Source organism: Accipiter gentilis, chromosome Z, assembly GCF_929443795.1.
Source record: "Accipiter gentilis chromosome Z, bAccGen1.1, whole genome shotgun sequence".
Classification (NCBI taxonomy): Eukaryota; Metazoa; Chordata; class Aves; order Accipitriformes; family Accipitridae; genus Astur; species Astur gentilis.
This window is the reverse complement of record NC_064919.1, coordinates 62,801,226-62,814,057: the sequence shown is the minus strand read 5'-3', so window position 1 is coordinate 62,814,057 and position 12,832 is coordinate 62,801,226. Positions and strand designations below refer to the sequence as shown.

At 36.1% G+C, this 12,832-nt stretch overlaps 1 protein-coding gene across 3 annotated transcripts in view; it reads right to left on the bottom strand.

The window, feature by feature from the left end:
- The window catches only part of JMY (junction mediating and regulatory protein, p53 cofactor), a 73,263-nt gene that overhangs the window by 42,497 nt on the left and 17,934 nt on the right, over window positions 1–12,832 (bottom strand). For all 3 annotated transcript variants that reach the window (XM_049794407.1, XM_049794406.1, XM_049794405.1), the window contains exon 2: window positions 7,288–7,461. In XM_049794407.1, coding sequence (XP_049650364.1) covers window positions 7,288–7,461 — 174 coding nt within the window. The remainder of the gene's footprint in view (window positions 1–7,287; window positions 7,462–12,832) is intronic.

Here is a 12,832-nt window from a genome sequence, read left to right as displayed (position 1 = left end):
AGTCTCTTCCTTCTTTCCTTCTCCCTCCCTATCTCCAACACTGCAAAAGAAAAAAATCATGCATCCCCAGTTTTCACCTTCCTTTACTCTGATCCTTGCAAGGACACACAATGTATTATTTTCTGTATGTTTAACATCCTTTCAGAGTTTTGTCGAGATGCCTTTTTGAATGGACGCTCTGACTCTGCATCTTTTCGCACCACTTCCCCCAATACCCTAATCTTAAATCAGATCCAAGGCTGTCGTGGCCCTCGCTTCCAACTGTAATTACTACTAGCAGTTGGAGGAAAAAAAAACATTAAGACCCAAGGTATGGATACATTGATAACTCCCAACTTCTGTTACCAAATGGTTTAGAGGCTTCCTGAGTTGATGGCTAATCTAAATCATTCTTAAAAGCCACTGATGGGTCTGTCTTTTTCTGGAACACATATATACTTAGTGTCCATAGTAAACTGTCGAAATTATTGCCATAGAGCATGTAAGGTGTGTTCAGTAAGAATTCAATTGTTTTTCCTTTATTTGCAGGCTGTTTTAAAGCACCACAAGTTCATTGAGAACCCCCTATTTATTTTTTTAATATGAGAAAGACTAAAAGAAATCATTCAATATTTTCTTCCCCTCATAATTCATGATTTATAGATCTCTTTCTTATCTTACATGAATTACATGCTTTCCAAACTAAGGCAATCTGATTCATTTACTCTGTCCTTGCACTGAGGCTGTTTGCAGGGAAATACCCTTACTATACTCTGCCATCCTGTAACTACTCTGATCCTACAGTATGTTTTTGAGAGGGAAACACTAAAAACTGCAGCATTCAAGATGCAAGTATACCATTGATATATACAAAGGTGTGATGTTTTCTATTTTGTTTTGGTGTTGTCCCCTCCCCATAATTCAAAACCCTTCTTTCCTCTTTCAAAATGCTGAATGGCAAGCTATTTTTGGAGAACTCCTCAAGATAATTCTCATACCTTCTTCCTCAGGAGTAACAGTTAATTAAGTGCATACAAACGTGCATGTATACTTTTGGAGGTTGTCATTGCCCTCCTGCACACGCATTACTTTTTATTTATTGACAATTTCACCTATATTTTATTATCTAGCTCAGCCTTTCGTAAGGGAACTTTAAAAAAAAAAAAACAGAACCAAAACCTTTTGGCATTCAAACACAATCAGATTTTTCTGCAAGTCTTATTAATCAGTTCTACAGTTGCGCAGTTTTGTACTCGTATTTACTTTGCAGACAGGCAGATTTAAATGATCAGATACACGCCACAGTTTTGTAGTCAGCAACCTCATACAAAGAGTTCAGTTCCCTCACTGATTCAGACTACCAGCCTGCCTTCCATCAGATCTCCTGTTGAGAGCATTATTTTTTCAGAAAGCCCATAAACCCCTGATTTTAAGTCAGCAAAATGTTTTGCTATGAGTTCACGCAATAGTCTAGAGGATTTCTAGTTCAGAGTGTAAACAGACACTGACATACAACCATTCTGAAACAGACTTTGAGACTATAAAGACTATCACAGCATAATTCAGCATATTACACCAGTTTCTTAAACAAGAATTCAATAGTTTCAACACAGTTTACGACCTTAATTTGCAAATCCAACGATTTTGCATAAACTTATATTACCATTTCTTCCCTACTCTACAGGTTTTTCAAAAGCCAAATTTGTTTCACTATGATTCTGATGATATGATGACACATCTTCAACTACAGATACACTGAAAGAGACTTCAGAATTCTTGTGTTTCAGTTTCTCCAGTGAGTATAGCCTTAGCTTTTTTTACTAGATGTTTTTCATCAACTTGTTGTCAGTAAGTCACTAGCCTGTAACTACCTGCAAAAGTGAGAGGAATGAAATTGAGCTGATTGCCATGCAAGTAATCTATACATTTTAATCAGTGCTGGTTTAGTGTCCTCCAATGTGCCTTGTGTAGCTTTGTTTTCCCATTTTCCACTGCAAGACCACCATGCACTCAAAAATATTACATGAGGCTTAAAAAAAATAAAAAGGCACAGTTCAAAAACCAGCTCACTAAGACATCAGTTATTCTAGAGCCAATGATACAAACATGGACTTAGTAATACAGAACTCATCCATTTGATGTAGGGGAGCAACACTACAAATTGACAGTGTGAAGCACTGACATCCACTCCCTTCCCTAAAACATCTTCAGTTGACTGTGAGACTTTTTTTTTTGAAGTAATCTCTCTTTAAGTATTTTTTTAAGTAATTCTATTTTGCTAGCTATCCTCATCACTAAATTTGTCTTCTCCTTTGAACTTGTTTCATGCTTTGTGAAAGTATTTAACCAAAAGTTAAAATGTTTAATGCAACATAACTTATTTCTAAGTATTTCATTTTACACGAATTAAAGTCGAATTAGTTACAAGGTTCACTACTGCAATCACCATCAAGTATTAAACCAACAAATAAATCCACATATGGTTAAGCCAGAGCTGTATTTTCAACTATATCAGCACCTGCTTAAAGCAGCCTCAAAGGGAAGCACAACATACACTAAAGTGTCCTACAGTTTGAAAAAAACCTGAATTTGATGAATTATCAAGACATATGCTACTCTAATCTTGTATTTCCAGTGCTAGACCTCTACATTAGTGTAAAGTCCTTAAAAAATCCTCACAATCAAGCGAATTAACATGTCAGTGAAAACAATGAATATGTATGCAATGAAGCTAAAAGTGCTGTTAAATATATTTAATATATAGTAACATTTTAATGTTCTCATTTCCCAGAGATGAACTGAGGTGTAATGATGACTGTAGTCTCTCACCTGTATCAAGATATTACCAGTTCTCAGTTAAGCAAATCCAGTTCAACTCAGACCTTCAAGTATGTTTGTGTCAAAGTTTTGCAGACATCTACATGTAGGTTATGAAACAATTTACCTTACATTTTATCTGTAGTCTAATACCAAGCACATTTAAAAAAAAAAGGCAAAAAAAAAAAAGCATGAAAAAAGAAAGCTTCCCACTGATTTCACCTGGGGTTTAATCAAACACAGTGCCTACTCAACATGACTGAAGTACTGTCCACAATTATAAGACCATAAAAATTCAAAGTAGCAAGGTAGTTTCTTTCCCTCTACGAAGGCTGGTGGACACAACTGTACATACATGAAAGGCTTTGGGGCTTTGCCCATGAAGTTATTCTTTTGAAAGATTTTTTTTTTCTTTTGACTTTTTTTAAATAACCAGATTTGGTATCCTGTATCAAAGAACACTTTGTATCTCAGTCTTAAAGGGCTTAAAGCTTGATCATACTAGTCTGTCAGTAAGTTATATAGCCAAATATCAACCACTAACTGGTCCCTCTCCTCCATACTTTCAGAAGAAGACTGCACTGTATGTGGACGATCTGACAAAATTAGGATTTAACTATCTGAAATCAAAGGCACCAGAGCACAGGCATCTACTCTGCTTCTTTGAAATTTTGGAAGAACTATTTCACCTTCAGTTTCCAGCTACTGATGCCTACTACTTCCCACTTTTCTGCATGGCAATGTGTATACTTAACATACAGAAAAAAATTGCGAAATTTTCACAGGTAAATGATCCATTTTGATAAATGAAAAATTTGTGGGTATAAATGTGAAACGTTTTTAGGATCAAAAATAGTACAGCTTTTTTTAGTTCACTGGAAGTCTGATTTCTAGCAAAAAAAGCATCTTAAAATCCATTTAGAATTCAAAATTGATGCTAGATAAAATAATCTAGAAGTATTGTTTGCCCTGTGGTTTTAAGTTCATACTTTTCTTCCAGATTTTTGGAAAAATATACAAAGAGCCCAAAACATGTAATACAGCATTTGAATATCAAGCTTCATCTGAGAGTCTGAAAGCAGAAGAAATGGACCAGTAACCCTAACAGTGAAATTAAGATGCTAAAACTCACTGGTTGAATGCCTTTACATATTATTACATCTCAATCAGCAACAGTCCAGAAATAATGGAATTTATAAACACCTATACAAATTCAGCACAGCTTTTATGTGTATATAAATTACAATGCTGTCTTCAACTCCTTTATTATAACTTCACCAGTATTCAGTGGACATAATTATAGTTCTGACTGTTTGGCTGGCTCATCAATACAACTTTTCACACTTGTCATACTAGACACATAGAATATGTAAATTGGCTTATATTTGTGTCCCACCCATAAAGGCCTTGGGGCAAGCAGGATTACTCCCCTATCATATATATATATATATATATGTATATATAAAATTTAAGCCCCAAATACTACTGTGCTTGCAGCATCCAACTTTTTTCAAGAATGCACGGTATCTGGTAAGGATTTTGCCATGCTTACAGGGAGGTCCCCATGGATTTGAGCAGCACTTAAGAATATTAATCATTTATACAAACAAAACCAGGTTTCTGAAGCTGGTTGCCCAAAAAATCAGAAATATATTACTACTGAAACCATTGTTCTACAGTCAGCTGACTAGTCTACAATTAAGTAGAAATTTTGGCAGAAGTCAGTTTTCCAGAGTGACATTTCATTTCACAATAAGCCATCCTTTTCTCCTTCCATAATCTTCTACCTTTTTCATTATGTTTTCCAAAGAAGTATTTAAGTGCTTCACAATACAACTTTGACTCCTCACCCCTACTAAATGATCCATCCTTCACACTACACCTTTGACTCCTCACCCCTACTAAATGATCCATCCTTCACACTACATGAGAATACATCTGAAAAACTAGCATACAATCAAGATAAAATATTTTTTTTAAAAAAAAGAAGGAAAAAAAGAAAAAAAGAAAAAAAAGACTAGTTCTATCACAGACAACACTAATCTGCATTTTTAAGCTTCTAGATGAACTTCTGTTCTGGGCTGGTTTGGGTTTTTTGGGGGGGTGGGGTGTTGTTTGGTTTTTTGTGTTTGTTTTTTTTTTCTGAAGAAGGAATCTGCAAAGAATACAGCTGTCCTACTCTAATAAGCCTCCACTGAGCAGACAGAATTTCATGTTTCTCCCGTCCGTCCTATAGGCTCGTCTCTTGCTAAAAGTTTCACAGCAGCAACAGAAATTTAACACCCAGGTGATATATCTTCCAATTTTTATGCCTTGCTTCAAAAGGACAAGACACTAAACATTCTTCCCAAATATCATAGGCAAAGCAATTAATTTCCTCCTAAATTCATTCTGAAAACTGACAAAATGAAACTGATCAAAATACTTATTAAAAATCCCAAATTCTTAAAGAACAAACTAAAACAACTTCTCCACAAATCAAAAAGAGACATCTAATAGAGAAAAGGTCTAAAAACATTAAATAAAGTAATTTCAGAAGGCATATGCAATCTTGACTAAATACTGGTATTTGTATTCAAGCTTAATTATGCTTGTAACTTATTTTCTCATTTTAGTAACAAATTCTGCAGGTTATTCCTTCCTTACCCTGTCCTACATCCAAACTTTATCTTCCTCCTTGTCACTCGTTGTATGTAAACACTATTACATGTTCACAGCTTCCATTTCACTGAGGTAGTAAACATCAGAAATACTTATGTTATGCACAAAAATGGAGCTAACTCCAGCCTTAAGGCTTTATTGAAACCTAAGGATCTTTGTTCCGTTAAGCCTGCCAGAAAAACATATGCAGCAAGTTAACACGAACCATTTCATGCCCAAGTTCTATTTATAAAGCAATTCTTCTACCCTAGCTACTCAGCGTAATATATGTTTTGTCATCATAGATACAAGTACTGCTTTCTTTCAAACAATAACATGAAAAACAAGAGATGGCATCTTTCTCTACCACACAGTACAGATGACCAAGTTTTATAATGCAAAAATTGCCAAGTTAGGAAGAGAACTTAATGTGCATTAGATGCAACTATGTACAACTAGAATAACCAACCACAGAACATGCCTCTGAAGTTTACCAAGATTATTTTTTCAGGAAAAATAGAAAATAAGGTATTTTAAAACTGGAATTCACAAGATCATTCAGGTTAAAAAAACCCAAAACCCAAACCAAAACACAACTCTTAATTTGTATTTCCTACTCTATATGACATTTACCTTTGCCTGTTTGACAAAAGAACAAAAAAAATCTTTTCCTCTGCTATAAATTCAAATAAAGTTGGAACTATTTCATCATGCTTTGAAGAAGGCCTTTTATTAAATGTAGTGTTCCTAATCTTCAGCCATATAATACATCTGAAGAAAATATTCATCACAATTCTCTATGCAGCAAAATTTATCATCTGGGGAAAAAAGGCACTTTTAGTTCAAATATCACATTATTTCAACAAGTCAGTTTCAGATCGCTGAATTTTCTGAAAAATTACTTTAGGGACACAGCAATAGCTCAAAATAAAACCAGTTTTGGAATCATAAATTCTCTTGCCTCTCTCCCTCTTTCTATACTCAAAACCAAAGAAAAGCACTATATTTTTAAATTGAAACCAGTAAAACCAATGTTGGCTAACTGAACAACCAAGCTGAGATAAATTGACATTTGGAATACAGATGAAATGAAACCCATTTTAGCTTCTATGTTACAAGAAGAATCAGAAGGTTACAGTCTTTATAATTTGCATAAGAACTAATCATTTTATCAAAAGTACTTCTGATATGCAATAAAGGTAAATTTGTTATTTTTGGTTAAGTATTTAAAATTAGAATTACTTTTAAATAAAACAAACTTACTTATTATAAAACAGTTTTACCAAAATGTAGTATTCTTCAGCTGGCTGTACTTTTTTAGCTCTTAGGAAAATGTACTGTTAAAGTGTTACAAATTACATACTTATACAACAAATTGTATACTTCTAATACACTTTCATGCTTAAGTGTTTCACATCATTAGATGAAAAGCTACTGACTTCTCATGGTTTATTAGATTATCTCAGAAAACTAAAAGAAAAAGTAACTTCCTGCCTAATCTTTTAAACGAATTAACACTAGTATAGATACTGTAAGTGTGTCTCTTCATATTTTATATATTAGTCGGTATTCCCAGAAATCACAAAATTCTAAGCTTCACCTATTAAATTCAACAAGAATTTGAACAGTCTTACACAGTAAGTTAAGCAGGTAATGGTTAGCTATATAGGTCAGAGATGTTCTCACTCTTCAAAAGCACTCCTCTGAGTGGAGAAACCAGAAAAATAGGGTCAACTTCTAGTGGAGAAACCATCACTGCATATACTGCATAATAAAAGTACTAAAGAGTAAACACCAGCTAAAAAAGCATGATTTCCCCATTAATAAGAAGTTTAGTTACCTTTACCATACCTTTATCTGCTGTCTTCTAAGCATTGCAAGTTCCCTCATATCTCGGAATGGCTGTAGTAAGTACTGGTAGAGCTCCATGGTAGCTTCTGCAAGGCTACTGTAGGCTTCATCTTCCATTTGATACAGTTCAAGCAGTTCTACCATGCTTTCCGTGTTCTTATGTTTTTCCAGAAGCTGTAGAAAAAGTGCCAATTTTAGTAAACAGATTGAAACATTCCTGCTAAAAGCAACAGTCATTCAAAAAGCATTTTTTAGCCTATCCTCTTGTATTATCTTCCCTCTCCCACAAAATAATCCCTCAAACAAACAAATAAACAAAAAATCTTAATCCCCACCCACATCTTGAATTTAGCCAGTCAAGTATAAGCATGTCTCTGATAACCTTAATTCAAAGTGTACAGCACTGCCGTTGATTTTTTCTTTCAAAAAATCCTGGAAGGTAACAAATATGACCACAAAGACAGCACAAAAAGCAGCTTAGTACAAGAAATCCATAACATAGTAATCAGATATGCTACTTCACACATTTCTCACTTTCAGGTGTCAGGAAGGAATGATAGGAAAGGAGACAAAAGAGAAGTCACATTTTGATTTTTCTAACCTTTGGGGGTTTTTTTTGGTGTTTGGGGTTTTTGGTTTTGCCTGTCTGTATTTTGGACTCACACAGTACCATTATATAAGTGCAGCTCCAGATACAGAGAACAATCTGTATGAAACAAAACAGTGATCTGCGTTTCTGATGATTTTGCCTTCTGGTTTATGATTTTAGCCGAGAGAGGTTAGGTATGAAATTTCAAACACATGAAGTTCCCATTAGATATTTTTTTAAAAGGATATTATTTAAGTATTATAAGCTTTAAAAGAATACTCAAAATAATTTATGTTTTAATTCATGTAAGAGAACACAACATCAAAGTCCATCCATTCCTTCCTTTATTTCTCATGAAATCCATCTCTCTGTACAAATTTGCTACAACCTACGCTTTTAATTTATATGTCTCTTTTGCACTTATTTTGGGCATTTGCCTCGGCAGACCTCATAAGCTGCTGGAAATCTTTTACCATTTCTAAAAAAATATTCAACTGTTTAACAAAAACTAATCTCACACAGACATACGGAGTGCTTTATATATTTACAAAGACAAGATTATCTGAAATTAATTCCCCTCTTAGGTAGTTTTCAAAGTCAAAGTGTCTTGTCCTGTTATTATCATCTCAAAAACATATATTCACAGTTCAAGTTTATTTAAACTTAACATAAATTAAGAACACTATGGAACAAGCACATCGTATCTTCTAGCTGTTCATTCAAGTTGGATGCCAAGCCTACATGAAATATTCTCAGGATATTCAACTGCATCAAGTATTGTAACCGGAAGATAAAATAGAGGGAACTGCAGATTAGAAATTGAAGCTTTGGTCAACAGTCCTTTGGTGTCTGCTTCATTTATATCCCAGGACAGTCAAGAGAATTCTTGATTACCATACTGTCTACTTGGTTTGCTCCATTACATTTATATCACTATGCTGTGTTTCAGTTACCTGGCTGGGTAAGAAAAATTTTCTTTCTTCACAACATAAAATTTGATTCTGAAGATCCCTGTAACCCCACCTGGGCTTCCTTTGAAGCACTAAAGATTGGCCAAGGTTAGAGAAAGGATGCAGCGCAGAACGCAGAGAGCCTCATAGTAGCTTTATTTACATGTTCAGCATTAAGATAATGGTCAGATGACAAGCTCGGAAGAGCTTTCCTTCAGCAAGGCTTAGCACAGATGAAAGGTCTGGGAGAGATGGTGTAGAACAGATGCGACGTTCCTCAGCAGCATGAAGCCATTTGTTACGTTATCTAAACAATTTCACCTAGGAAATTGTTCCTATTGCAAGGTCATTTGCTCTGTCCATCTGCTCTTTTCCAGCAGCATGTAATATTTTGTGGCATTTGAGTTCTCACAGAGTACTGGCTAGTAGTTTGTGGCTTGCAGTCTATAAAACTGACATTTTATGAACTTTCAGGGTTAAACACACATAATGTAACCTGCAATTATAGGGACAGAAGTCATCCCCAATGCTCTTGGGTTTGAGTCCTAAATCCCTATGGATTTCAAGCATTATTCCAGCCCACTAGCTGTTTTAACCACGTACCCTATAAAGCCACCTTCTTCCTCATCTCCTCTTTCTTGTTGCTAGTGCCTAAAAACAGAGTTGCCATACTCAGGCCTTCTCCTACAACTTCCCCCTGGCACTATCAGAAAACCCTCTTGCAGTCCCAAAGCTGTAATAATCCCTCTGTCAAGGTACTGAAAAATCAAACCTTTCTTCTCAAGCCATCCAGTACAAGCAGGGTCTCTATTATTAGCAGCAGTTCTACAGCACACTGTAATGTTAATTTCCTTGTAGTTGCTTAGGCTGTTAGTATCTTCTCATTAAATAAATTGACACCTTTGTTTCATCGTGAAACCCTACTATTCTACTAAGATACAAATCCTAGAGGGCAACAAAAAAATGACAAAAATTAGAGAAAACTTATCACCGTTTAAAGGAGAATCTTAAGTGATCTTATTCCAGGAACAGAACAATGCAATGCAGGGCTTTTTTTTTTTTCATTTACAGACCATTCTTAAGGCCTACTTAATAGTTCTGATGCTCTGGAAGAAAGCCACAACTTTGCAGAAGTTGGAGTGAAAGTGCCGGGAAACGACCATTTCAATTTTATGACCATCGGTATAGTACAAAGACATGTTAAGGACACTAAAAGCAAGTATCTGCATATAACCGGTTGTTCAGTGAAAATCATGTCCATCACTGGAAACAGTATGGATAAAGTAATGAATTATCACCACATTCCTGCACATACAGAAGATAAGTAAATGGGCATCATTTCAAGGTCTTGTTCATGTCCAGTTCTATTTGGTCTGCTGCTGGGGTTACCCCAATCTTCAGCTTAATCCTCAACTCCTTCAGAAATACCAAACCCTCAATAAAAAAATACAAGTGAGGGCGGGTTATTCATACAGAATATATATATTCTTAAATAATTAACACAAGGTAGGCAATTATTCTTCCTTCCTAAGGCAATGATGCACACATAATCCACTTCCTGTGCCCAGTGAAGAACTTTCTGAATGAAAATGGTGACGAAATTTCATTTAAACTGCAGTTGCCAGAAAAGACACAACAAAACACAAAAACTGATTTGGAAACCAAAGAGCATCACCTCACCTGGTTTGCAGCAAAGACCAAAGAGCTACTGAATAGAGATATTCTTCAAAACAGGCAGGAAGGCTACCAGCCTGCCAGCACTGGTTACATACAGCTTCATTACACCCATCCATCTATTAACACGTTCTTCTACAGTTTATTCAGACAGTGTTTTGATGAAAAACATATGAACTTTAACCTTTTCTACAAAGGCTGCAAACCAGCTCAAAGCACACTGAAATTATTTTGTCCTGTCAGATCAACACCATAAAAGTGCTGCCTCAAATTTCACTTGGGTTGAAAGTTACGTGACAGGAAGAAGAAACTGAAGAAGTGTGAAAAAAATCCAGTTTTGAAAAAGAAAAACAGCACAGAGAAATTATGGCATGTATTTGAAATTATAGTTATGTGCCCAGGTGGCCAAGAAGGCTAATGGCATCCTGGCCTGTATCAGAAATAGTGTGGCCAGCAGGAGCAGGGAGGTGATCATCCCCCTGTACTGGGCACTGGTGAGGCCGAACTTCAAGTACTGTGTCCAGTTTTGGGCCCCTCACTATGCGAAAGACGTTGAGGTGCCGGAGCACGTCCAGAGAAGGGCAACCAAGTTGCTGAAGGGCCTGGAGCACAAGTCTTATGAGAAGCAGCTGAGGGAGCTGGGGCTGTTTAGCCTGCAGAAAAAGGAGGCTGAGGGGAGACCTTATCGCTCTGTACAACCACCTGAAAGGGGGTTGTAGCAAGGTGGGGGTCGGTCTCTTCTCTCAAGTAACAACTGACAGGACAAGAGGAAAGGGCCTCAAGTTGCACCAGGGGAGGTTTAGATTGGACATTAGGAAAAATTTCTTCACTGAAAGGGTTATCAAGCACTAGAACAGGCTGCCCAGGAAGTGGTGGAGTCACCATCCCTGGAGGTAGGTGTGGTGCTTAGGGACATGGTTTAGTGACTGACTTGGCAGTGTTAGGTAAACGGTTGGACGTGATGATCTCAAGGGTCTCTTTCAACCTAAATGATTCTATGATTCTATATACATGGTTAAAGGAATACAGAAGGGTCAGACTATTCTCTCGCACTTTTTGCAACTGATGTGATTACCAATCACCAAGTCTTCACCAATACACTGTGGTATGAACAGAAGACTGAGAGCTTTGATTCTGCTTCCAGACAGAGCCTTGTAAGCCTAATGAAAAGTCCAGGCTGCTTTATTGCCACCAACCTTAAAGGGGCACTGACATAGGAGACAGATGATACTAAGCTGGCTGAATAGAGGACTTATCCCACTTTGCTCTATAAAGCAGTCCAATGGAAGCTTTCCTGTTTTGCATCAAAGTCAGCTGAAGCATTTTTTTAGCTGGCTGCCATCCAGACAGTATTCAGACTATCGGATAACAATAACACTGGGTCTAGCACAGAATCCACTGAATTAATAATGTCAAAAGGCAAACCAGGCCCTCCATAGACTCACAGGTAGTTTAACTGTGTATGTTCCAATTTTCACACAGGCAGTACCTAGACAATACACTGTATTAGAAACATGAGAGTTCAGCTAGTAACCTTTTCTAAGATGGAGACACTGGTTAAGCTGGCCGAATGCCTAAACCAACTTGGTATCTTAAAACTACGCCATTTTCAAGGTGTTAGCATAATATACATTAACAGGTTTTGTGCCATGTTTTATGCCCCACTCATGATTAATTCTCAGCACAGACATTCAGTGTTACTGTTCATTTACTTCAACAGTCTCAGTATGACTTTTTGACTTTCACAATTTTTTAATTATATTATTTAAAGAAGTGGGTGGAGGAGAGTAGAGTAACATCCTGTAAAGGCCTGACTAGCGCTATACCCATTGAATACTGCATTTATTTTAAGAATCATGTTTCACAGATGTTACATTGTTCAAAACCAAATGAATCCATATATTTTAGGCAACTATTATGCACACAGACTCTCACCAGCAGGAAATACATTTTTTTCAATTTAACAGCACATATATTTGAGCCATATAACAAAGATTATTTCTGTCTTCAGTATTTTTTCAAAAAATATTTTGCTCATAAAGCTTGAAAAGCATTACAGCAGACAGTGTAAATATGTGCAGGTTGATCTCAGTTGGGACCATAATCCAAAGCTTGATTTAATCATTAAAGAGTCAAATCTTACATTTCCTTTGCTATTCCTCCCAAAACTGTCCCTGTGATTCCTATTTTATTTTGTGTATTTTATGAAAACATTGCAACATGACACATACTCATTTTTAGCTAAAACAGGACATAAAGATATTTTTCAGTTTCTTCCTAAGCTTCTTCATATTTTTGGAATAACAGTAATTACAGAATACCCTATTTTCCT